The sequence below is a fragment of the Sciurus vulgaris genome (genome assembly GCF_902686455.1).
Source record: "Sciurus vulgaris genome assembly, chromosome: 9".
NCBI classification, from domain to species: domain Eukaryota; kingdom Metazoa; phylum Chordata; class Mammalia; order Rodentia; family Sciuridae; genus Sciurus; species Sciurus vulgaris.
In genome coordinates this window covers 85,549,617-85,576,943 of record NC_136469.1, presented here as the reverse complement: position 1 = coordinate 85,576,943, position 27,327 = coordinate 85,549,617, and the positions used below count along the sequence as shown (strand labels likewise).

Genomic DNA, 27,327 nt, shown 5'->3' with positions numbered 1-27,327 from the left:
GTGCCTTCGAAATTATCATTTTAATTTACATTTTTAGTATATGCCACAGAATCCTTAGGAATTTGGGGGGGCTCCCAGGCTTCCAGGCGAATAGTTAACAATTAATTTACCCACTAAACATTTATTAAGCATCTATTGTGTGCCAGACAGATGTTAAGTACCAGGAATATAGATTGCTAAAGAGAGAAATGATTCCTTCTTCCTAGAGCTTACTTTTCAATAGCTGAAGCAAATAAGAAAATGCATGAAGAGGTACTAAATTTTATGATAGGAAAAGTTTTGTTTATGATATAAGGGCAGCACAGGGTACCTGACAGGTTTGGGAGGATCGGGGAAGGCTTCCAGAGGAATTAATATTTTAGGTGAGACTCTTTTGAGAGTTTAACTCAAAAGTCATGAAAGTAGAAATGATTTATAATGACTACTTCAATCCTCAAATTTACTTTCTAACATCAAAAGTTGTCCCTGTCTTGTTATTTCATTGTTGAATTAGATTCTGTTGTCCTTTTTAAATATTTGTTACTGACCTGTGATTTTGGAGGTCAGAGATTTCTCAGAGTTCAGGAAACCGGTTTAACGGATATCTAACAAAAATCAGAAGGTCTCATCTTTGGGTACCAGCATGTCCACAATGAAACTGGCATAAGAGGTAGCTTTAAAGAGATGGGCAATTTATACCCATTTCTTTTGGCACCCAACAGCTATATGGGCAATGTGTTTTTCAAGTCCAAAGATACACTCTGTCATGTAATTAGGGCACAGAATATCTTCAGGAAATTGGCTCCAGTGTCTAGAAGGCTCAGGTTTTTCTTGAGAGAGAGTTTGGGTTTCATTGGACTCCACTGTTTCATATACTCTTGGGCACATTGTTGCACCGAAGCAGGATGAGTTGCACTGAGCACATTTCCTATGACGCAAAGTAACATATAGGTCTGTCTTGGGAGTTGTCCTTAGAGGAAAAAAAGGTGTTCCAGGGAGCCTGTGTGGTTAATTGGTTAGATGATAAGAGTTTTGAAGGGTCCTGAGACTGGATCTGCAGTTTAAGAGAGCCAAGTAACTTAAAAGGTACTGGGGAGTGAGACTGATCAAATTATATACATATACATAAACTATATATATATATATATATGTATCAAATATATGCACATATATGAATAGGGCATAATGAATAATTGTGTATAATTATAATGCACCAATATAAACATTTTTAAAAGTAGAGTCTAAAAGCCATGAGAATAACATTTCTTTCATGTTATCATTTTTCTGATCTTATGTCATTCTGAAGTCCAAATCAGTTTAAATTTCATGTGAGCACACAAAGACTGAGCATATTAGCCAAGTCTGTTTCTCTAAAGTCAGATATTAGCCCTCACTGGAGACATAATGGATTATACATTATATAATATAATTTATGTAATATATGTATATGTATATGCATATACATATATTTTCTTCCTGACACAAATAGTGAAATAGGGGTAGATGGAAAAGGAGTAAGACCAATAAACTTAATGACTCAGTGAGATAATAAATAGAGAATCTTAGAGAATCCGTTTGGAATCTATTACAATGTGCAAGGACACCTTCTTAAAAAAGTAGAAATAATTTCAGAAGAGTTAGATATTCCTCCAAATTAAATAATATATGCTATAGTAAAACCCACCATCAGCAGCTTCTCTGTCTCATTAATTTGCATATATTATGAGGTACACAGAAGCCTAACTGGAAAAGTAACCCATTTATCTCATATGGGTTTTACACTGTCTTTTGACAACTTGTGAAGGAAGAGGAGTCTGTGTCACAAAAGTCCCATTCTGAGGTTGCAGGTGACCCATCATCACAGATAGTATTATTTGGAATTAGAAGAAACACAGCTATCATACACCTTGTAATTTGACTTCTGCTCTCTCCATTCTACTGAACTTTCTCCTGAAAAGACACCACTGATCTCCCTATTGCCACATCTCTTCCTTCAGTCCTAATGTCTGGACCTCATTGTCCCACCTGCTGCGGGTACCTGTGTCTCCTCTTGGGAACACCCACCTCCTTTGGCTTTGAAAATCTAGCACTGTGATGCTTACTTTCTTAACTTTTTTGACTCTCTTCTATCTCCTGGCACTAAATAAATAGTTGATGTTTATTCACTATATCTTCCAGTTCTCACTATTCTATTAAACATTATCTCATTTGAGCTTCATGAAAGACAAGGGCAATTTTCTTCAAGTTTTACAGATGAGACTACTGCAGTTTAAATAAGTTCATAAAGTAAAAATGCTCACTTTGATGGGAACCTTGGCCTTCTGGATTCAGTATTGTTTTTGATTAACTGACTTTCCCTCTTATTTTGAGAAACATAAAAAAAAGAGGAACTTTTTTTCCTCATTAGAAAAAGGGAAACGCTTCATAAATGTAGTTTGGAGCATATACAAGAGAGCCCTCTTTATCTGCAAAAGGACCTGGATTTTCTAGTTTCTAAAATCCTGTATTGTTTTTTGTGGTGTTCATGATTCATAAGTTGTAAGCAAAAGGAAGAAAATGATAAAAGGAATAAAAGTGAGTAAGCAAAGATCCTAGGAGAGATGAAGTCGAGAGTTTAAAAAACTGGAGAAGCCTGTTTATAAGATAGACTGCTTTTGCATATCCTGAGGACATTATCTGTGCTATCACTCAGGGTATTTTAGACAGTGCCTTTGCACACTTGCCTAGTCTTGCTCAATGCTTACAGGCACATACGGCAGTTCCATCTTCTTAACATGGTTCTAAGAAAGCCATGACATTAGAGACTGAGTAGCTCAAACATTTAAGAATGAGAAGAGTTTAGCCTAGAGAAATTAAATGGCCTACACAAGATCATGACACAATTTATTTTCAGAGTCAGGACTACATCTTGGATTTAAAATGTACAGAGTTCAATATTCTTTCTCTGTTTTAGTTAAAACATTAAACTCTCAGTTTGTAAAAAATGCATTTATTTGGGACCCTCCTTAGATCAAGCGGAGTCACAATCTCTAGAAGGTAAGGTCCAGGCATCAGTAATTTTTCTGAAGTTAACCAAATGACCTTGAATGCAGCCTGAGTGAGAAGCAGTATGATGCAGTCATCCAATAAAATAGTAACCATTTGGCACAAAATGGTTACAGAGTACAAAATCTTATAATGCAAAATTTTATTATGAGATATTTTCTAAGTCAAATACAGAGTAGGTGTAATAAAAACTTAAATAGCTCTTGTTTTATTACCTTGATTACCAATGTTCTACTTGTCTGTTAGTGGTAGAGCTAACAAGTGAAAAACTATCAATCATTAAAAAATTCATGGTATTTTAGTGACTTTCCACTTGTTTTCTAGATCTTTTGTCTCCAGGGTATTCATACATTAGGTAATCCTCTGAACTGTTTGTTGATATTTAGATATAGAACGTAATTTTTATATCTTTGAGGAGATTAAAACAAGAAAGTATCTATCACCTGTTTTTTTCCTTTTCCACAACTGAGAAGATTAACATTAAATACTTGTAAAAGTACATAAATCTACATGTAATCATAAAATAACTACACAAATGATTTAGCAATATAATGCAAAGTTCATCCAATTAAATACATTTGTTTAAATGGCTGCTTTGTGGTTGCAGGAGACATAAAATATTTATTGAATGAACAAGCATAATATATTTATGGAATGAAAGAGTTTGCGAAAGTTAGCATTTTAACTGTAAAATGCTGCTTAAGGAGTAGCAACATCAATATAGGCAATGGGATTAGGTGTTAGCTAAACATGAAACAGCAGTCCTTTAAATAGGCAAAGCTGCATTCCTAATTCATCATCACTACGTGTGTAATTAACACTGTGTGGGTTTGCACAGGAGGGGAGTTTCTTCTATTATTAGGGCATAACTCATGGCAAGAATAGGAAGTAGTAGCTTTAGAATTGGTCAGGTTCCTAATAGCAAATTCTATCTGGCTCATTTTTTAATTTTTGTGATTGCTAAATGATTCTTCAGAAGCTTCTGTTGATGAAATTCATGGATGTTATTCCTGATGTGGCATTTTCAGAGTAAAATTTTTCTAAGTACAATGAACAATGACAAATGAAGATTAGTGAATGCTTTGGAGATGGAAGCTGAAAGTTTGGTCCACACAATTTTCTGGTTAGCAGGAAAACAACATAGAAAGTCCTTCTTAAGGAAGGAAAATTAAAACTGTCAGCAAAAGAGTATGAAAGTTCTTTGAAAATAATCTGAGACTAGAAAACTCTGGAAATGTGGAATTTAATAAAAAAATTATGAAAGCACCTTAGGTACAATGAACTCTGAACTGTAGGCGCATTAAGTGTTGCAGGGAAAAGCAAAACTCGGCACCACGTTGAAGGCTGGAGGTTTCTAGTCAGGTTGCCTGGTTTGCTCCCCTCCTGACCATTTCTGAGCTAAGGATCTTGGACAAATATCTGAATCTTTTTGTCTTTAATCTCATCTATAAAATGGGAGCAAAAAAGTACTTATCAAGTTATTTTGAGGAAAAAGTAAACTATTTCCTAAAACTACCTAGTGAATTAAGAATACTAGATATGACTGTTAGCTGCTATTGTTATTCTTTGGCATATCTCATTTATAAAGTGCTAATATTAACTACTTTCATGTTCTTTTCTATTTACAGTTCTGAATGTAAATGAAATAAAAAATAGGAGAAATTTTTTCGTTGAATCCACTCCTTAAATTGTTTAGTCATCCACACAGCATTCAAATGATAAGCAAATTTTAAGATACATTACAGTCCTTTTTAATTTAAGAAAATCCCTCAAATTATCAGGTTAATCAATTAGAAAATAAAATTTACTCTTTAGTAGACTTTAAAATTTTTCTCAGTTTTTATTTTCTTCTACTTTTTAAATTATATATTGAAAGATAAATAAGATAATTTTTCTTTTTGAATTCTTAAACCAATTAAAAATGGATTAGTCCACAGGAAAAAGATTTTTTCCACCCCAAATCCATGACAGAGAATAGTATCATTACAATATGTACTTCTTTATTGTCTTTATTTTACCTCTAATTTGATTAAAAGTTCTTTGGGTTTAGGGTTTCACATATAGATCTAGACAACAAGGCCATTATAGTGAAATTCAATAAGTAGTTGCTGAATTAATAAGTAAATGAGACATTTACCTGAAAAACATTGTAGTCTGTTGACTTTGGATAGAAATACAAAAGTCACTGTCCTACAGAAATGATGGGGAAATATGGTACATGAAGTTTGCTTGGAAATTTGTCCTTTATTACTTTATAAGACATTATTTAATTTATGACATATTTAAAAATTATCTTAGAAGGTATAAATTTTTCATTCAAATGAAACTTGCTAAAAAAGCCCCTTATGGTAAATATGTGGCTTAACGTACAATAAATACAATTTTTTTTTTCAAAAAGCAGTGTCTGACAGAAAAGGATCCATATTCAAAGTTTCATATTTTGGATATTAAATTTAATAGTCTGTATTATGGAACACTTCTGTTTTCTTCAATTTTTTTTGGGGGGGGAGGGGTGCTGCGGTTATGCCTCTAGCTATTAAAGGCTCCCTTCGCCACTGAGCTATACCTCTAGTCCTCAATACCTTAATTATAAAAAAACAAAATCCAATATTGTTTTATCTCAGTGGTTCTTCCTAAGGACTAACAAATGACTTTAAATGCTTTCTGTTATATAAAAACTAATTCACTAAAATAGAATTATGCAACTAGCACTCAGTTTTTCAGTTAGAAATGCAATAATTTCATAGTAAATAAGAATAAAGAAATGACAGCTGCAGTCAGATGAAATGCTAACTTAAGGGGAAAAGCAAGGTATGGAAGAATTGTGAAGTTCTATAGATTCTAGTCTGGCTGTTTCGACAAGGTGCAGGCTAGATCTGACTGCAGTCTGCAATGGAGTCAGTGCAGGGCCTATACACATATACTTCCAGGCCAGTATTTCTAAATTTTCTTCCTTATAAAATACATTATTACCTCACGTACATGTATGACTGCATGAGGGATGTGATCCTACAATATGTGTAATAAGAAAAATAAGAGATTATACTCTATTTATGTATGATCTATCAAAATGTATAAATGCATTGTACTGTCATGTACAACTAATTAGAACAAATAAAATTTAAAAAAGAACATCTTTTAATATAAGACATTATTTTACAGCCTATCCCAATAGTGCTTATGTTTCTTATGTATTAATAAAAAGCACATGCCAGAAAGCCACCATGAATTTAGTATCTATTTTTAAATGAATACATTTTGCTTATCACAATAGATTTAATATATTTTAAGAATAATATTATGTATGAATATTTAGTCTGTAGATTATATTATGTATGAATATTTAGTTGTTAGATTTGCTAACAACTTAGAAAGAATTTCAATCTCTTAGGGAACTGCTGATTTGGCTGATTTTTTAAAGTCTTTTGTTAGTTGTAAAATTTTATATGGTTGATTTATTTTTTTTCTGAACTGTTCTATCTTCAAATATGTTTTGTGCCTTTAAGAGGGTACATGATTGTGCTTCATAGTATGTATATGTATTTAAAAGGACGATTAATGAAAATTGTCCAATTATTAAAAAAAAAAAAAAGGAGAATACCATTTTGCGGAGGCAGCGGCAAACCCCTGATGTGTCATGGTGGAGTCATTCTCGAAAAATAATGGCTAGAAAATTGAGTAAACATAGAACCAATAAAGAAAAGATTTCTTCACATCATGTAAAATCAGCCGGTAGGAGAGTATGTTGCTGTGGAAAATTTTGAGACAAGCACAAAGATTTTTTTCACGATGATGATATCTCATGCTGGCAGGCATTGGCTACAAAGTGAAGAAGTTCCTCCCCACACATCAATACCATAGAGTTGACTGTTGCCAACTCTTGTCACCATGACCCCATTCTCTTCATCATACTCCCACCCCATCCTTCTGAACATAAGGCACAACACTATATTTGGTGAAAGAAGGCATTAATCAAGACCCAAGAAGTCTTTTGCCTATCACTCCTTACAAGTACCTGCTGGCATCACTGTGCAGAATAAGGAAATGATCCCAGGTGACACCCAATTCTTTGGAATTCTGTTTTCATTCCTCAGACACTAGAGTTTTTTATTTATTTTTCATTTTATTTTTCCAGATTCAATATACAGGGAAAAAACACATTTTGTAACCAGCAGTCCCTTTTCCTAATTCTAATGTACCAAACTTATGATTCCGATCAATGCTCCATAAAACTGTACCCCATTGCCAATATAATCTTTCTTGGCTCCATTTGTTCTTATACAAAAGAGTAATTAAGTGAGAAGTCATTTATGCCTAGTCAGGAGACTTAGGAACCCAATTCACTTTGATGTTCTTTGGTTTACTTACCTCACAAATATTGACCACTCACCAAGAACCACCATCCTAAGAATCAGTGTTGAGGTACAATAGTATATACTGTTAAGGAGCACTTTTTGCTAGACACTGTGCTAAGCACTTTCATTATCTTCCTATGAGTTAGATACTGTTATTATCCCTAGTTTACATGTAAGCAACCTGAGAGAGATCAAATAACTTATTCAAGGGTTCACAGATACCCTAAATCTTAACCACTGAAAGACAGGTGAAGTATTTGTTTCCAAAAAGGGAGATTCTGAACATTAAAGGGCCTTGGAGTCAGGGACAGAGATGTATAATAATAATAATACAATTAAAAGTGGAAATAGGTAAGGAGTTAATCATCCATTGGATTCTATTTTCTCGTCAAATATGCTTGTATACTGCTAAACTGACGAACTATCCTTGGTCAACCTAAAAAGCAAGACTAGGTATATGTATTCACATATCTGAACATAGGACTTACACACAATAGAAGTTCAAGTATACAAAATTGTTTTTACCACAGTGTAGGATCAGATCTAGAAATCTGTGAACCTAGGGAGAAGTTAAACAATAAAAGCTGTTGATGAATGGAGATCCCTGTACACTAATAAATCCAGGCCATTGAGGAGAACCATGAAATTTTGACTAGATTTGACTAGTTTCCATAAAGGGAACCAGATTTGACTAGTTCCCCAAAGTGTGACTCCCTCAGCAAAAGCAGGAAAGTGGGAATAAGCAAAGGCTTAGTGAGTCTTCCAGCCTGGTTGGGGTGGGACAATTTGGCAAAACTAGGGAGAGCTGAGGGTTGAGGCTTGGGGTTCACATTGTGTCAGGCCTTGTCCAAAAGGTAATGGGAGTGACAGGATTGAGGTGATGTTTGGGGAAGTGAGCTCCAAAATAGCAAGCTGATAGAAGGCAAGTAGGACAGAAGAAAAAATAACTTGGGGTTTTCTTTATAATTACTAGATGTTGAGGTGACGAATGCCTGAATCATGCTTGAAGCAGAGGGGATGAGAAGGAAGGGTAGATGTGAAAGGCATTTCTGGGTGGTGGTGTGTTTGCATAGGAGGAGAGTGTTAAGCTACTGACAAACTTCAAGTATGTTCATAAACACGACCTCTGCTGAAGTTAGTGAGTTACACACAGAGAGAGCTCTCCAAAAGCATGCACTGGAAACATCAGCCCTGACTTTGATTCAAGTTATGTCTGTCACCTACAGCAACTAAAGCCACCCACTACCCGACAGATGACCCCACGAAGCAATCCAACTCATCTGGTCCGGGATCCCCACCTTCTCCTGCGTAAGTCGGATCTCGAGGATGGAAAAGTTTGGGGAGTAGTCCCTGGCTAACCAGAGGACATTTTTTCATTCCTCAACCACTACTCTCAAGTGCTCCAGGGAGGGAGGATGACATCCGGACAGTCCGCCGGTCACCACTCCTCCCCCGGGGGCCGAGATTATGAAACTCTGGGCACTTTGTACCTCACCCCGCTAGTAAGTGCTCTCGTCCGGAAGCACCTCCCCAGACTTATAAAGGTCGCAGCGCGGGGCAGTTGAGCTCACTTGCCTGACAAGCCGGTGTCACAGGGACACAGTGGACGCGTAGACCCTTCAGGCTTCCCACAGCACTCCAGCCACAGCCCGGCAGCCGGTCTCTTGGGCCCGGCCTGAGCGTCCCCGACAGCCGCCCACCCCAGCTCCCGCAGCCCGGGCGCCCGCGCTCCGCCGAGGATAGCCGCAGGGAAGAGGATGGAGACGCGTCCCGCGGGCCTGGTCCAGGCGCTGAGGCTCTGCCTAGGTAAGCCTCGCCTCTTCCACCCCCCGCCCCCGAAGAGGAGACCGATATTGTCTCTGTGCATTTGTCACAGGACAAGTACGGAGTTGTCCACAAGGCTAAAGTGAGCTCTATTTAAATTGATGCAAGTCTGCCTTTTCCTCTGGCAAGCTGGAGGTGGGGTGAGAGATGAATATTAAAAATGCTTTTCATTGACGAATTAATTACTAGTATATATGTTGTGCATAAACTAACATACTTTCTATTAGGCAAAATAAAAAGTGGAAAAACTTTGTTTTTTCTTTTTGAAAATTTGTCAGGTCTAGAAATCTAAAAGCCTGAAAACCACTGTTGATATTTCGTGTTTTGTTCTTTCTTCTTGGAGGGGGGCCATTTGAGACTACACCTGAGCAATAAGAGATCATTTGAAAAGAAATGCTTTTCCTTCTCGATCTTGCACCCAGTTTTCTAAAATCTAGCCCGGTCTAGCTTCCTGAGGGCGCTGGTGTGTGCCAACGGGAGCTAGACTGGTGCTCCAGACGCGACAGAATTAAAACGCTGTCCTTGGGTACCTGGAATTGAAGGCACTTGGGCAGGTCCTGCCGCTCCCCACCGCCCTTTGCCTCCTTACACCTGCTGAGTTCGGTTTCCCCAGCAGCCGCCGCCTCCAGAGCCTCGTCAGGCACTTTGCTCTTGGGGCTGATTGCACCTTGTAGCCTGTAATCGCCGAAGGTATTTTTCTTCCTATTTGAGATTCCCCACCCCCTACCCCGGGGAAGGGAAAGAAAAAAAAAAAAAAATCTGAATGTTGCATTTTGGTTTGAAACAAAAATCACTTTTCCCTGATTCTTTAAATTTCAAGGGGAGTTTGGAGTTGCACATGATTATTTCAATAAGGAAATAAAAGTTGACAGTCTCATATTCTTCCTGGAATGGCAATGAGGTGAATTTCCCTCACACACTAACTCTACCTTTGCAGAATGTGACAGTTAAATGATTATTTCAACAGTCTTACCTCAGGGATTAAGGGACGGAATGAAATGCATACTTTGCATAGTTAGAACTCACACATCCAAGTGCAGGAACTTAAGTGGAAACTGGATCTGTAGTTTCTGCCAAAACTGAGATAAGAACAAGTTGCTAGAAGATTCCCAATAAATAATAAGGCTTTGCTGTCTTTGCTTGGAATCTGTGAAAAGAATAAAATTAGAAAGATAATAAGTTTTCCTAGAGTTAGAAATTAACCTAGAGGTCAGAATGGCACTGTACTTTTTCTCCCCTCCACCTGTAAGTTGCATCTGAACAATGCAAGTGTCTGTTGAGGCATCTCATTGAATATTCTAATTTGAGACAGCAAGAGCCTATGAATAACCTGGGTACTACCCAACTAGTGTGTGTGTTGTGTATGTTTTTGTTGTCATGAAAGTGCTTAACTCCTTTATTGCATTACTTAATTATAGTTCACCTATTTCGTCAGCTGCCAAGCCCATTTCCAAATGAGCTAGGTCAGTTTCTGTTTTCCCAGTTTGTTTAGATATTTCTCTGCCACTAGGAAAGTTCCTGTTTGAAGTTTTATATCAAATCTTTATAACTCTATTCAGGTATGCAGGTCCTACAGTTTTAGTACTTTTTTAGATGGAAAAAAGGCAAAGGCAATTCTAAAATTGCTTTTCCCCAAACAAAAGGGTCCCCCAAACTTTGTCCTTCAAAAGGAAGAGACATGTATTGTCATGTCATTTTACTCATACATTTTATTATTTCTTGCGTTTTAAGTATTTATGATTATGGAAAAAATTCTACTCTCCATCCTCAATATGTGGACTTAAATTGTTACAGACACAATCATTTGATTACTTGTAAATTTTCAAAATGTTTCCCATTGATATTCTTGTTTTACGGATTGGGAAGCTGATCCCAATTTTCGGTATAAAAGATGCCTTGGTTTACTAGCAATTTTAGTCTACTGAGCATTAAGAAAAAGTGTGGAGATACCTCAAAATGAATAATATTTTTTCTGAATAATCTGTAGTTTTCCAGCTGTATTATTCTTCCAAATTTTGTGATTATTACAAAAAGAAGAGGAAAAATTTTTATCTTGAATTCTGCAATTATGTTTAGGGCTCTTCATCTAAAATTCAAACGTTTTCGTTCATATTCAAACAGGTTTTTGAGCATGTTCCCGAATGGTATCTCCTAGACAATTTAGTCCAACTTCATACAACAAGAAAGCATTAAGCAGAGCAAACAAGCAGGAATCTTGGTGAGACATTTGGCTTGCTTTCAGTCCTCTCTGTTGACCCTGAGAATTTATGAGCTGCCTGAGTCTTGGCATCACCTGAGATGACACATCTGGGCAGAAAACACAATGACAAGCCTCCCCTGTCTGGATTTTGACCTGGGTACCACATTTGCCCTCTGCATGGTCTTGCCACATGAGCAGCTAGGGTAATGCAGATGTCTGGTTCCCCACTGGAATGCAAATTCAGGAATGGGGAAGGGGATGAAAGTTACCAAATGCTTACTATGTACCACACATGAGTGTTAGATGCTTTACACATATCACTTCATTAATTCTTTAAAATAGCAATACACAGGGGTGCAGTTAGTTCACTTTTAACAAATACAGAAACAAAGACTCAGTGAAGTCAAATACCTTACAAAGATTTAGAGGAAACTGCAAGGTCAATCTTTAACAATGTGTAAGGAACCAGTGGGTTAGTGGGAGCATAATCAAAATAAGAGCTTATGATAGAGAAGTTCCAGAGGTGTCTGGGGCCACCCTAAGTCTTGGAACCTGTTCTAGGTGCAACGTATATACAAATTGGGCTTCCTGACTCTAAGCTAATTCAGGTACAGGAAACATATGAGCATTCTCTCAACTTGTGCTCAAAAATGTTGAATTTTTATTGTTCATAATTTTTGTCAACATGTCTCTTGGGTATGACTTTTATTAAAAGCAGTAATTGCATTGTTAACGAAGGCCTTTATTTCTGTATTTTCCAAGGTATGTTATATAAAGCAATCAAGGAGAAGGATATCTTACATATTTTGTATACCTTGTCTGTTTTATATAATTATGAATTAAATAAGCATCCATAAAGGACCATTTCTATTAATCATGAGAAAACAGACATATTTCCTTTATTAAAAATTCAATACTCACATAGTCATTTTGGAAAAATTTAAATGTTTTTAGCCTTCCCCCTCTCTTTTTTTGGGTAAGAATCTCCCATTTCCTAACAAGAGATGCAAATGTCAAGTAAGAAATTCTTTTCAGAGAGACTGTAAATTAAGGTGTTTCCTCATCCTTCCTCTCAACTCTGAATATAGGCCTATGCAAATAACCTATTGATATAGCCATAACTGCTGTTGGGAATATTCCATTGGGAGACAATAGGAAGGTTCCCCAAAGCTGCAATAAAGGAGATCCTCAGGGAGGAGCAGCCTGACAGCCATCACTTTGGTATGCTAATTCTGGAACCTTTGAAAAAATGAGGTAATGCAACAGACTCAGTATCCTCTGGCAATGCAGTTTATGTAAGACGGGGTGTCTAGTTGCAAGAAAGATAAAGGTTCAATGGCATTCTAGGTTAAAGTAATGATTTAATTAACTACCATACTATTTAAATTAGTTATTCATAACGATTTGATTCTTGCCCAGGAAAAAGAAAAAATACGTTAGCCCTTAATCTCTTAGATCAAAATCCTTCAATGTTAAATTTGAGGCAGGGAAATTATACATACATACACACACGTTAATGTATGTCAAAACTTTATAGTTTTGAATTAAGAGGCTTAGTTCATCAAACACAGATTTCATGCATGAGTTCTTTCATTTCATACTTTCAGAAAGATTTATTCCTCTCTGGGCCTCAGTTTTCTCATCTGTAAAATGGAGATTATTATATATATATTTATATACACATGCATATGAATATATATAAATGAGTTTATTGTATCTGATTTAATGGACAGGATGATATTAGAAAATAATAAAAAACTTTTTAAAAATAAGAACTCTCATCATCATCATCAAAGTGCTTTCTTACAAAAGCCTCGTTTGATTTCTACAATAATATCTCTATGGCTAGAAAAAGTATTATTGTTCCCGTTTTGCCAGTGGAGACATAGGTTTAGAGAGGAACCACACAGGACTGACGCAGCATGGAGGCGCTACATTCGGATTTGCTGTACCCTCTAGTGCAGAGGTTCCCAAATCACTCTTCAATGTCAGTGAAAATTCTCCTCATTCTTTAAGACTCATTTCCTTAGGGAGTCTCCTCTGATTAACCCGACCCCCCCCCCCCCCCCCAGTGTACTCACGCATTCCTCTGGTCCTGCCCTTGTCCCATCACACTGAGTCTGTATCTAAACAAACTTAGTGGGAGCATGAAATACAAAACAATAACAAAAACAGAAAAACACAGGCTCTATTAAACATCAATATGACCTGTTTGTGAGATGGATGATTAGATTTGTCCTGTGTTCAGAGTTCTTACCACTACGTTTTGACTGAACCAGCTGTTCTTTAAAAATGTATTTGAGAAGGAAAATATTTCAAGATTAAGCGGTAGTTTTGAAAACTCAATTCCTTTATTTCTTAGTCTAATGATTTTTCTTTGCTCTTCACATTTGTATCTCTTCTTATAGTCTCTATTCAGTGATGTTCTGTCTACCAAAATTCAAGTGTATTCATATTGATTGTGTGTGTGTGTGTGTGTGTGTGTGTGTGTGTGAGTGAGAGAGAGAGAGAGAGAGAGAGAGAGAGAGAGAGAGAAAGAAAGAGAGACAATGAGAGATTACTGAACAGTGATATGATTGAATGATGTATATATACAGTAAGAGAAAGGAAATTTAGAGTAATCTAATTCAAATTCCATCTCCCTCTCCACCCCATCTCACTTTAGTCTGTTTTCAGAGGTAAAAGAAACTCAAATCAAAGAAAATAAATAAGTATCTGAGCTAGAACTGGATTCCACGTCTCTTGAGACTAATCAAGGAGTTTCGAACTTTGATTCTATTAACATGACCTGGATGAAACTTCCTTGTGGGGGTCTGTCCTGTTCCTGTCAGGGCGTTCAGTAGCAAGCCTGGTTTTTACCCACTAGATGTCAGTAGCTCCCCCTAGTTGTGACAACCACAATCACCTCCAGAGGTGGTCAAGCACTCCTGGTTGAGAACTGCTAACCCAATGCATTTTCTTAATAATCATAACTCATTGCCACCCGTAATTCACAGTTTTGAATAATTAGCGCTTAAATAACCAAGACAAATAAAATTAATATTAATAGTAAGTTGGATCCAAATACAAATCAAATTCTAGTTTTTTTAAAAATTCTGCTTTGGTGTCTGGGGATGTAGCTTAGTGGTACAGCACTTGCCTTGCAAGTGAAGTCCTGGGTTCAATCACCAATTCCGAGAAAACAAACAAGCAAGAAAATCTGTTTAGCAATTTTTATTGCTGATTTTAGAACTATTTGCATCTAATAAGGATGACTCTTCTTTATGATGGAGTCATTAATGCAGTCATTGCCTTGCTGACCTCCTTACATTTCCTGTTACAACTCTACTCCCTTGGTTCTCACAACACTGAAATTTCTTTTTTCAGAGATTTTCTCTTCCCTTGACCTTTTTCTGTCTGCTCTTTACCACCTATTTCCCCAAGCTGTGTTAGTTTGCATTCCAAACTATTACCCTTGGACCTTCTGAGTGACTCCCTTGACTTAAGGTAATATATCTTCATATGACTTTCACATAGTTATAATAAATTCCATTCTTATTCTTTTACTCCATATCTGTATTCCCAACTACCTCATATATTTAAATAGCAGATGAGCTTCAAACTCCAATTCATTTACTCATGTTCTCTCTCCATACTCAAATGCCTCCACAAACCTGCTGTGCTGCTTGCTTTCTACTCATTTAATGGCACTGTCCTCCTTTGTATTTTCTGGACAGATACTTGACATCATCTGCAAATTCTCTTCTTTCTTCACCTTCTCCAGGTGTCTAGTTTCATTAAGTGTACTCAGGTCAGGAACCATGTCTTTTACAATGATTTTTCAGACAGCATCTTGCTTGATATCTTGCTCATAGAAAAATGCTCAACAGATATTTATAAATTCATAGATATCATTTGACACACGTAGTTAATTAAAAACAAGTAGAGGCTAAGCTGCTTTCCTCCTTCTTTTCCGTTTGTGAGGTTGTAATGAAGCCCTCCTCACCCTGCTATCATACTGTGGATGCAGATGTGTGTCTAACTGAAATCAAGGTCCCCAGTGTTAACCAAATGCATTTTCATAAACTATATAAAGGAAGTTTCCATAATACAATGTGTGATTCGTATTATGTTGGTTTTCTGAATGAAAAATAATCAACCTCAATATTTTTAAATGTTCTTTTAAAAAATTTTTTTGTAGTTGTGATAGAATGCCTGTATTTTATTTATTTTTATGCAGTGCTAAGGATCAAACCCATGCCTCACACATGGTAGGCAAGGGTTCTGCCACTGAGATACAGCCCCAGCCCCTTAAATGTTCTTTTGTGTACTAACTCTCATTTTTGAAGGGAGGGTTCACTGATGAATGTCTTATCCTTCCGAAAAATTCATGTTTGGCATAGACATCTATACAGAAAGCAAAATGGTCAATATACTTCTAAAAATGTCATTGAATATTATAAATTCAGGCCACAATATAACCATAATGACAAAAAGGCAAATGGCAAACACTCGTAACCCAAACTGCTGCCCCTTTATGAGACTACTCCTTTGGGAAAACAATGTAAAAGTAGTTTAAATCTCTGAATTGGACTTATACGGGTAGAAGTGGGAAGCAAGACAGGTTATAAAAAATCCCCTCCCCTGTCAGATTATTTTGAGGATAAAACCTTTTCCCTAGAATTGAAATTGTATGGTAAAAATATATCATTGGCTTTCAGGAGGATTTGGTCTCATGTTTACGACTCTTAGCCACAAAATTCCAGAACACCTAGATGAACATAAATTATACCCTTTACCTGAGAGTTGGTCTTAGTTCTCTTGCATTATGGCAGTACTTCTATGATGACTGAGATATTCATGTTTACACCCATGTTTACGGCAAAGTAGTCAATTTTTCATTATTTTGACCTACTGATTTTTTTGTTTGAATATTGTTAAGTACTGCATTGTAAGATGAATAAAATATTTGAGATATGATTTAGAAATTACTGTCAAAATTGTAGAATATAATGCACTGCATATAAATTACATATTAAATCTTCTCTTGTCACCTGTCGGAAGATCCTATGCCTGTCTTTTAAAGCTCAAAATTTTAAAAAAATACTTATTTATAACATTATTATATTGACCTCTGATTTCCTGCTATTTAGGTGAAATAGTTATAGTTTTTACACTTAGCTTTTAATGAAACTTAGTTTTAAGAAGTATAATAAATAAATAGACTGATTGCTGTTGAAGGCAAGGTTAGTTCTCCATACATTTGTATGTATACATGTGGGTTTAGTTTACAGTTTAAAGGTCAGTTTTCTATACATTTATACACGTATATATGTTATTCTGAAAAAGTAGACTGTTACTAGAAAGTACTGAGAGTAGTTCTGTTCACTATGACTTGATCAAGTTTATAGTTATTTTATCCAAGGAAATGCAAGATCTTGTCTAATAGTGAAATCTTATTTAAAATAACAAGGCACCCCCAAATGGTGAAGGCATGTTCATTCTTTAAAAGTGCACAAGACCTAACAAGCTTACTATGTTATAGACAAATCCTAAAATTATACGCTGCTGTGGAAGAAGGTAGGAAACTAACAGTACGGGGTAGGTTGGCATGTGACCACAGCAAAAGTGTGAACGAAGCAGATTTTGCTACCTGTTTGGGCCAGGCACATACTATGATTCATCATGAGTTTGCTGTTCTGAACTTAATATTTTAAAAGATTTGATTGAGAAAATAAGGCATATACCTTTCATTCTATTACATCGTATTTTTGGATCATTTATATTTGCTTCATTGCTTTCCAGAGAAATCATTTTACCCCTGAGATTTGCAAGCAATGTTACTGACTTGGCTTGGTCAGTCAGTCACTGAATCCCAGCATCCCCTGTATTGTCCTTCTAGATGCGCCCCTTAGTGGGATCCTTAGGAAGCAAGGTGAAAAGAAACCAAGTATAATGACAAGGACAAATTTTTTCTACTTCCGGCATTCCAATGGACTATTGGGTAACCATTTCTTAGGGCTCCAGGGCCCACGACATTTAGTGCTATCCCCATTCCGGTGATGGTACTCAACCTCTCCCACGCACCACGCACGGTCCCCAATATTGTGTAAGGGTGTAGGCTCAGCCTGACTCATGGGGAAGAGACAATTTGTATCCTCTGAGTCAGTGGTTCCACTTCCTGTTGGCACATTAGAGATTTCGCTGAAACAAAATCTCCAAAAGGTGAAGGTGGAGAGATGAATAGGTGAGCTTCATATTTCTAGACCCATTTTGAAATTTGACAGAATAACCTTTAAAAGGATTTTGATCTTTGTATTTGTACTGAAGTAGAAATTCTAACTGCCAGTGGAAATTTATAGATCATCTTCCAGTATCACCTTGCAGATTCCTCTCTTAGTTACCAATGTAAAACTGGTTACATCTTGATTTTGACACAGACACTAGCCAAACTCTTTAGGATCATAGTGAATTATTTTCTTGCAGGGAATATTGGAATGGATCAAAAACTCAAATATAATATTTGTAATTGAATCGTAGAGTAATTGTGTGCAATGAACACTAAAATCATGAAAAAAGTGACTATTAAGGAAATATATGGATATAACTTAGAACTTAGTTCTTTCCTTATGACTATAAAATAATAGTGATGTTTTACACCTGAGAACCACTGTTTTGAAGCACTAGAACTGTATATTTGGTCAAATGATTCAAAACCAATTTTCTTATTTCATTGGCCACATCCATCTATGCTAGAGCTGCAGTTGCACACTTTAATTTGAGAGGAGAATTTACAATTATTTACAATTTCCTCTGTAAAATATCGTGTTGTTGGATTAATGCAGCAAGTCTCACAGAAACTGTCCTGAGCAATGGACTGTGTCCAAGGAAGCGTCACAGGTAGAGGAAGCCTTGTTTTCATGGAGGCACACCCTGGGCTGAACAATCTTTAATTGATGAAGACAAATATTTCACCGGTGGCCTAAACAGCTAGAATAAAGTTTCCAACAGTGGAAAAACTAACCACTACCCAAAACCTAAACAAACAAACAAACAAAACCTTCAGCACCTCAATGCAATTCGCTGAATTCTATAGTTGTGCCAAGTTGCAACTGTAAGCAATTCTAAGCAGGAAAGGCCACTCTTGGTTTCTGTAAAGGAATGAGAAACTGGATTGAAATGTGCACTTTCAACATGGCTGGCAACTTCCTAAGAGAGAATTGGTAATAAAAACATTTGCAACCAGAAGTTCAGTTCGTATTGAAGAGGCTAAGGTAAGGGGTTTAATTCTTCAGTAAAGTGCATGGCAAAATTATAATGAGAAGTATCACAAAATTGACATGGATGAGAATCTAACTCATCTTCCATAAAAAAAAAAAAAAAAAAAAAAAACATGAAAAGAAAATTTTATCTCAGTTTAACTGACAAGGAAATCCACACTTACCCACTGTCTTTGTCATTTTAGAAAGATGATTTTTTAAAAATATGTGAGAGCAATTGAAGTAACATTTATATTGTAGGAGAAACATGGAGTGGGGAAGAAATAATACTAAAACTGTCAAGAAAACAGTATTTTTAAATTATCGAAAGAATATACGACTTGATGTCAGATTGTTGACTCTAACCTTCTGTCACTAGACAAATAATCTTGCATAAGGCATTTAATTTACATGCACTGAGACTGTTTGGGGCTAATAACAGCTTCACGGAATTGTTAAGTCAAGTTCGAAACATGAAAATATAAACTATGAAGCTGATATGTAACTTGGTTTTTAGAACCCAAAGAATTCGCAGTTTTCTTAATAAATACAAGCTTTTTCTGATTAAGAAAAAGTAAAAAAAAGAACTCATGTTTTACATGATTTAATTCATTCTTTTGAGATCAAAATAATAAACAGATTTATAATCTTGTTACAAGCCAGTAGAGGGCACCACCCACATATACTGCTAAAACTAGAGGCTAGAAGTGGCGTATCAAGGAACATTTATGGGAATCTCTGGTAGGTAAGATATCTGAGAAGACTATCATTTCATTTCGATCTCCCCAAAACTCTGTGAGGTAGGAAAAATGGAGACTTGGAGAAGTTCATTAATGCACCAAAAATTCCATCACTCAAGTTTGCTCATATGATTCCTTTTCACCATACTTTGTTATCTCCCAATGGGGTAAATACTTTGCTTCAATTAAAGGTACCCTAGTTTGATCTGTAAGATGTTCATTATACTCAGGTATTATTGCCCATTTTCACATTTTATGATGTGGCTCATTTAGCAATGTGTTTCCTTAAACTCCTTATACTCAATTTTCTTGTATGTCTGATGGGGCTAATCACAGTGTCTTCCTCAGAGAGTCACTGAGAGGATTAAATGAGATAATAGGGATAAGAGAAATAGAACCATGCCTGGCACACAGTACATTTTCATGAAATCTCAGTTGCTGTTAACGATTGCTACTACCCCCACTATTAATATTTATTATCTAACAATTACTCATCTAGACAGGAAAGAAGAGTTGAAGTGCAAATACCTGAAGCTTAAAAAGAAGAAGCTAAATGCTCTTAAATAAACATATGTGCAATTAAAATTATCATGCCTTCTATGCAATTCAGAAACCACTTAAGTCATTCCAATGCCTATTTTCCAACATTTTCGCTGGAGACATAATGAAACAGCTGATTCAGACACTGTCTGTATTGGTAGAAACTCAGTGCTTGGGTTTGGTGTGGTTCATGTGACATACCTGCTCCTTCCTGAATTGGATAAGCCATTTAGCTGACCCTCTGTATCCACAGGTTCAAGAATATTTAAAAAGTGTGACTGTACTGAACACGTACAGACCTTTTCTCTACATTCCTTAAACAGTGCAGTATAACAGGTATTTATACAGCATCCACATTGTATTTGGTGTTATAATCTAGAGATAACTTAAAGCACATGGAGAGATGTACATAGGTTATATACAAATACTATGCCATTTTTTATATGGGATTTGAGTATCTGAAGATTTGGGTACCTTCTGGAAACCCTTTCCTATGAATAAGGTGGGAAGCCATATTCTGACTTTACCTAGATTATATTTTATTAATTAAAGTCTATTTTCATGTGTAATACAATGTAAAGAGTAACAGACACTTAAATAAACAATAAATACATGTTAGGTTTTTTCCTGTTGTTACCATAAATGGAGCCTGGTTTTTACTTGAAATCTTTTGTGATGGGGTCTATATCAGAGCATTACTTTATTTTTTAATTAGTTTTTTAATTTTACAGATTGTTTAAATTCATTGTACACAGTGGGGGACATCTTTTTGTTCCTATGGTTGTGCACGATGTAGATTCATACCATTCGTGTAATCATACATGTACATAGGGTAATGATGTCTGTCTCATTCAAAGCATTACTTTAAATACATAGTGGAGTAAAACTGGAAATTCTCTAACTGCTAAGCTTAGGAAAACTCAAACTTCACAATCAGGTCTTTGAAAATGTTATTGCAAAATGTTTATAGCAGTAAATTTATAACTAAATACAATGCTTGGACCCTGAGCGAGAAGAGCTGGGGGCTCATTTATTTTCAATTCTAGGTCTGTTCCCATGAACTATTTTTTTATGGTTTTGATGGATGAAATCCTTAAAACAATCAAAATTACTTTGTAAATGCTGCAGTTATTTACAAATCTGATCGAGGTTTCTTTCCTGGAAACATTAACTATATGTTTGATTTTCCTTCATCAATAGGTTTGCATCTTCTACAAACAGTTCTCAGCACAACTGTGATTCCATCATGTATCCCAGGGGAAGCTGATGACAACTGCACAGCTTTGGGTAAGCCCAGTTTCATCAATTCTGCATCAAGGGATTACACAGTTTTCAACAAAAATGTAAATACACATGTGCAACAATAAAAAAGGGAGAGAGTAGATGCTGTATTAATTTTTAACCCACTAATTAATTACAGTTCTGGAAAAATACACAAAGGGGTAACTAGTGGGAGAGGGATCAACATCTATTTATATGTAAAGATTTGATCTTAAAAACTCAGGGAATAAGGAAAATCCCATTTTTCTACAGAATCATCATTAAAGGACACACTGTAAGACTGGATCCCAGGCAAACAAAACACAGGAAAATGTTGCTTTTATACACAGTAGTTTAAAAAGTGCATGTGCATACACACATATATATTAAAGAGGAACAAATGATGTCCTTTCTCAGTTAATGTGTGTTAAACATTTTACTAAGGCATAGAACTACAAAGGTAGGTAGTACATAGTCTTTCCCATCAAAAACTGCAGTCTCTGTGGTCCAAGGTCTATATTCAGTCTGAGCTATTGAGTCAAGGGTTAGTTTGAGAAAACAAGATATTTTCCCAAAAAATATTACCTTCTCTCTTGTCCCTCACCATCATGCTATTCGGAAGTTTAGTGGCTTTCCTCCACCACTTTTTCCTCCTTTTTTGGTTATATGGGCAAGAGTATTATAATCAAGATTTTTTAAAATGATAATTTCATAAACATCCCTCACATTTTAATAACTAAAACATTGTAATGGGAATTTTATTTGTAAGTTGCAACACTCTTTCCAACAGGATTCCTATTTGGGGACATGGTACTGGTGATTGAACTCAGGCACACTGGACCAGTGAGCCACATCCCCAGCCCTGTTTTGTATTTTTTAAATTAAAGACAAGGTCTCACTGAGTTGCTTAGCACCTCGCAGTTGCTAAGGCTGGCTTTGAACTTGAGATCCTCCTGACTCAGCCTCCCAAGCAGGGATTACAAGATTCCTATTTTTATTGTTGTATTTACATAACAGGAATTTCTAACTCAGAGTTAGTCTAGTTTATACTCAGGTCTCAATGCAAGAGATGTCAGGAGACTTTGATTTCTTTGATGATAACCTCAACAATTCCACACACCAAAACAAAGTTTACTGACTTAAAAACCTATGATAGAATTAAGCTTTCTTGAATTAATTGATGATTTTAGCTTGAAATTGCTATTGAGAGTAATGAATTTTCAGAATTGCCTTGAGACCTGAAAGAATGAGATGTTTTATTTGGAGAAGTGAATAATGCCTACTATGGAGAGTAAAGGTGTGTGTGTGTGTGTAACTACCTTTTCTATCCATGAAGTGTGTCTTTTGAGAATTAAATCCTCAAGTGCTTTTTTATTTTGTTTAGTCCGTTGGATATATTCCTTTGGATTCAGGGGTTGTTTATTGGTCTAGGGAGTGTGATACCTACAGTGGAATGGTTTTCTCTTCCTGAAAATTCTCCCGGACTGATGGCATCTAACCTGTTTTGTGAAGTTGCTCAGCGATTACTGTTGTGAAAGGATGATTAATGCCCTGAGTCCAAGAGGGCAACATAATGCTTTCAACTTTCCATTTCCTTTACAGTTCAGATGGAAGACAATCCACGTGTGGCTCAGGTGTCAATAACAAAGTGTGGCTCTGACATGAATGGCTACTGCTTGCATGGACAGTGCATCTACCTGGTGGACATGAGTGAAAATTACTGCAGGTAATATGCCAAAAATAAGCACAATGTTGAAGCTTACATTTCTCTCCTTTTGTTTTAAATTTTGAAATTACCCTATATTTCCATGGACTATCAAAATACAGTAGATATAGACTATTAGAAACTTTTTTGAGTTTTTTGAAATCGGGGAACAAACAGTTTTCAAATTGTACAGATACCTCATGGATGCACAGTCTGGAGGAACTCAAATGCCCTCCCACTTGCGATGATAGCAACTCCACTTTTAATCTTTTCATTGGACTTCTATGTCGGCCAGTGTTTTAAGAACTGATTCCACTGATTTAGACAAAAAGTATCAATTCTACAAAGCTTACAAAACACCATTCTAGTTAAATGGCAGCTAAATCAAACTGTCATTTTAATACCACTATTTAGCCCAAGAGCTCTGTGAACTCATTTTATCAATGTTGTACCAATGCTATATTCAATCTTTGAATCCATGTTTATAACTTCTAGCAAATATTGCTGATTTCTTGCATTACACTGTAACTCTAGTTCTTAAAAAAAGAATTCATAAACATGATGTCCTGAAATAATTGATTTTTGTCTTGTATTTTTCTTCAGGTGTGAAGTGGGTTACACTGGTGTCCGATGTGAGCACTTCTTTTTAACTGTCCATCAACCCTTGAGCAAAGAATATGTGGCTTTGACTGTGATTCTTATTATTTTGTTTCTTGTCATAGTCGCCGGTTCCATATACTACTTCTGCAGATGGTAAGCCAGTGCTTTCTTTATATTCTACTTTTATAAATTACACAGTGCAGACCTACAAACCGAGTAAAAATATGAACATACCATTAGAGGAATAAGTGTGCATTGATGATATATACAGAGATGTTCTAGCTGTAGAACATCTGGATTGCACTTCATTATTAGCTCTGTTACTTATTATTTAAGTGGTCGTCCAAAAGTCCAACAGGGCATATCAGTTCCTTCCTCTATAAAATACAGACAGAAATTCTTATCCTATAATCACCAGGCTGCTTTTAGTACTGAGTATGATAATCTGATACATGCGAAAGTAAACCATGAAGCACAATGCTGCTATTATACTTAGATTCTTGTATTTATTTTATTAGGTCAGATTTTTATTTCATAAAACACAGCTTATAAATTAATAATCCCAGAGTTTTGGGATATTAAAATGAAAGATAGACCTGTAGAAATTAGTTTCCAGGAAATTATAAAACCTTACTGATAGAATTGGTTCCGGTCAGTTCCCTAAAGCAGTCATATCCCATTCTTATGTACAATGTTGTCATAGGATGATAACTGGCAGGTTTTATAGGTTAGGACCAGACTGTGGGACTGGTGTGAATTAGTTAATAACAGTTGCTTTGAAAATGTCACCTTTCAAAATCCTTCTTATTTTGAAACTGGTACAAATTGTTCAGTGAACTTTTCAGTTTCAATTTACAAATTGTTCATTAGTGAAGGTTAAGAGTGTGCTACTTTTATAAGGTTAAATTTATTTAAATCTTATAAATAATCCTTATAAGAATCCATCAAATAATAATGCCTTCCTAATTAGTTATCATCACAGCAGGAAGTGCTATTAAGAGAGAAGAAAAAAGAAAAAGAGAAGGGAAGAGTGTGGAAGGGGGAAGAGAGAAGTGGATTCTCTTCAGTAAATTTCACAGTATTCATGAGCATGTAGAGACCTTTGAGAAGTCCTCCTGCCATTTTCCTTCCAAACTTGTTTGACTAAAGAACACTACTCCCTTCCTCCCTCATAATGTCACCTTGTTCAAACTAAACCTAGGCACTTCCATCATTTTGGACATGCTCTTCTAATGTGCTTTTGGATTCCATACATTTGTTTCTTTTGTTAACATACTGTTTCTTATAACTATTAAATAGAGTGCTAATGGTTTCTTTTCTGAATATTTCCAGGTACAAAAATCAAAAAAGCAAAAACTCAAAGAAGGAATATGAGAGAGTGACCTCAGGGGAACCAGCATTGTCTCAAGTCTGAGCAGCTCAGGGATGCACAGCATGCCTGGTTAATGTTAATATTCCTATTTTATTAATAATATTTATGTTGGGTCATGTGCTAGGTCAACAACAGCATATTTTTAATATGCTTAGAAAAATGTTTTTATTTTGTTTTATTTTTTGACAGACTATTTGCTAATATATTATGTGTAAAAATATTTAATATCAAAAGAAAAGAGATATTTTTATAAGAAATAATTTCCTGAGCTAAATGCTTTATTGAAAGCTTCAAAGTTTATATGCCTGCTACACAGTGCTTAGGAATGAGCAATGCCCAGTTCACTGTTCAGGAAGTGTCAGCATGTGACAGATTTTTGTAAACCAAAATATATGGTCAAATCAATGTTTTAAGTAGATTCTTTTCTACTCTTTAAATCAGTGATAATTTACTTGACTATGTTATGGTTTGATGCATTAGTTTGGCACTACTGTTTCAGGTATTAAAATAGTAATAAAATTGGGATTTGGGAGAAACAAACAGATCATATGCTAAACACCTCATATTTGAAATAAACTAAGTTCAGGAAGAATGGCCTCTTCATTCCTGTATGGGCTAATTTGATACATATCTGCTTGGAGGGTCAGTGGACCATCCCCAGTGCCAACTCACAGCTACAGAAAACTCAGCCACCTACCAGATTCTCTTCAAGTCAAGTGAATGGAACGCTTCATCATCTTTCATGTCAATAGAGGGTATTCCATAGCTTCACAATATTCTACTTTTGTACAACACATTGTTTATGTGAGGTAATTGTTGCTCATGAGGCCATTAGGAAAAAATACATAAATTTGTGCTTCTCTTTAGGGTATTTGTTTTCATAGGAGACTTGTTGAAGAATTATAAGAGTAAAGCAGAGTCCAAAATGTGATCAGCTAATTGTCATTTTAAAATAGAACAGTCATTCTACATGTTGTCTAAAAATGGAAATACAAGTATTTCATTTTCTATCCAAGAAGTTTTACTTACAAATAGTTTAGTAAGTAGCTTCTTCTAAAACTTAAAGTTATATATTTTAAAATATCCTGATACAGGAAGTGGAAAATAATAGGAAAAATAAATTGTATTTTTCCAAATGAAAAACTCTATTTGGAAGTTTTTTTAAAATGTAGAGACTTAATCATACCTTCCCATGGAGGCTGAGATAAAAGTACCCCCCTACACACTTTCCCCCCCATGTCATTTATTTATTTTCTGGAAGAGATTGAGATTTCTTCTGCACTCTGAGCCTATAGGTCTCAGTGAGTTAAGGGTATTTTGGGCAATTGCATAGGAGACAGGGCAGTCATCACCTTCGGCGTTCAGGGGAGGCTACCTCCCTGAATGCTAAATCTTTTGGTAGCATCTCTGTATCACATACCAGGTCAGGAAGGATCGTCTTCCTCCACCTTTTTCTTGGCATGTACTAGGGCAACAAAGAAATCATAAGCCGAGTTACCTCTGGAGAACCAGGTGCCAGGACTTGCCTCCAGATGGAGCCATGGATTATCTACCCTGGTATGTTCACATGGTTCTCATGTATAGTGCTGGCCTGGCTCTTGCCATTAGGGAAACAAGCAAGCAAAAGAAACAAAAATATATACTTAAACATATTCGTGCACAAACACTTAGGTATGCATGAGCTCAATGGACCATTGAATTACAGTCATTTGTTGTTCTATCAACTAATATGTGAAACTTAAAAACAAGATGAAAGGAAAATAAAACTCAGTGCTACTTAAAAGTATATTTATTTCATGTTAACTATAGCCAAAAATCAAATGTGTTATCTTAGGGCACATTTTAAATCCAATATATACTTATTGACACCTACTGAATGTAATGCAAGTCTGCCTATTTTCAGTGATTTTGTCTGTTTCAAAGAAAATTTATTGACTAAGAACTCAACTACAATCTATTTCATTAACAAAAGCCTTATTGACAGCATCGTGGTATTGGTATATTAGTCTATCTTCAGCATCTCAATTCATATAATATAACATGGTGCAAGTAGTTTTGGATATTTTTATCTTTACTCAAAATGCTTAAAAACTATCCCCATAGGGATGGGGAGGTAACTCAGTGACAGAGCACTTGCCTAGTAAGTGCAAGGCCCTGAGTTTCATCCCCAGTACTGCGAACAAACTAATGAACTAACCCCTGAAAGAGTTAAATTTTTATTTACAAATACATATTAAATAATGAAAAAGTATAACTTGGATTGCATTTTGTGGATGAAAATTAGTAAAAAGTGATTGTTTTAGTGAGGATCATACTGAGTAGACATAAAAAAAAAAAAAAAGATTGCTATCAGTTCATGTTTCCTGCAGAAAATGAAAAGTATTTGGCTCACTTTTAGTTATCTTCCTCATTTTATAGATTTCTAACTATGTCTCAAAGAAGCTACACACACACACACACACACACACA

General features: G+C 35.8%; 1 protein-coding gene and 1 long non-coding RNA gene across 3 annotated transcripts in view; one reads left to right on the top strand and one right to left on the bottom strand.

Moving 5' to 3' along the window:
• LOC306669855 overlaps positions 1 to 9,080 on the bottom strand; it is a 24,936-nt gene extending 15,856 nt beyond the window's left edge. For both annotated transcript variants that reach the window (XR_013766226.1, XR_013766227.1), the window contains exon 1: positions 8,951 to 9,080. This is a non-coding gene — a long non-coding RNA (uncharacterized lncRNA). The remainder of the gene's footprint in view (positions 1 to 8,950) is intronic.
• On the top strand, positions 8,953 to 27,327 carry EREG (epiregulin). Its single transcript, XM_079153990.1, has 5 exons — positions 8,953 to 9,185; positions 21,122 to 21,208; positions 22,784 to 22,907; positions 23,490 to 23,639; positions 24,819 to 27,327. Exons 1-5 carry the CDS (start codon positions 9,137 to 9,139, stop codon positions 24,898 to 24,900), a joined length of 492 nt encoding a protein of 163 aa, XP_079010116.1. The 5' UTR covers positions 8,953 to 9,136; the 3' UTR covers positions 24,901 to 27,327.

Excerpts from the sequence above, each read along its gene's own strand:
- EREG (XM_079153990.1), top strand. The coding sequence starts at position 9,137 with ATGGAGACGCGTCCCGCGGGCCTGGTCCAGGCGCTGAGGCTCTGCCTA. Across the intron at positions 9,186-21,121 it reads GGCGCTGAGGCTCTGCCTAG|GTTTGCATCTTCTACAAACA; the intron begins GTAAGCCTCGCC and ends CTTCATCAATAG. Across the intron at positions 22,908-23,489 it reads ATGAGTGAAAATTACTGCAG|GTGTGAAGTGGGTTACACTG; the intron begins GTAATATGCCAA and ends ATTTTTCTTCAG.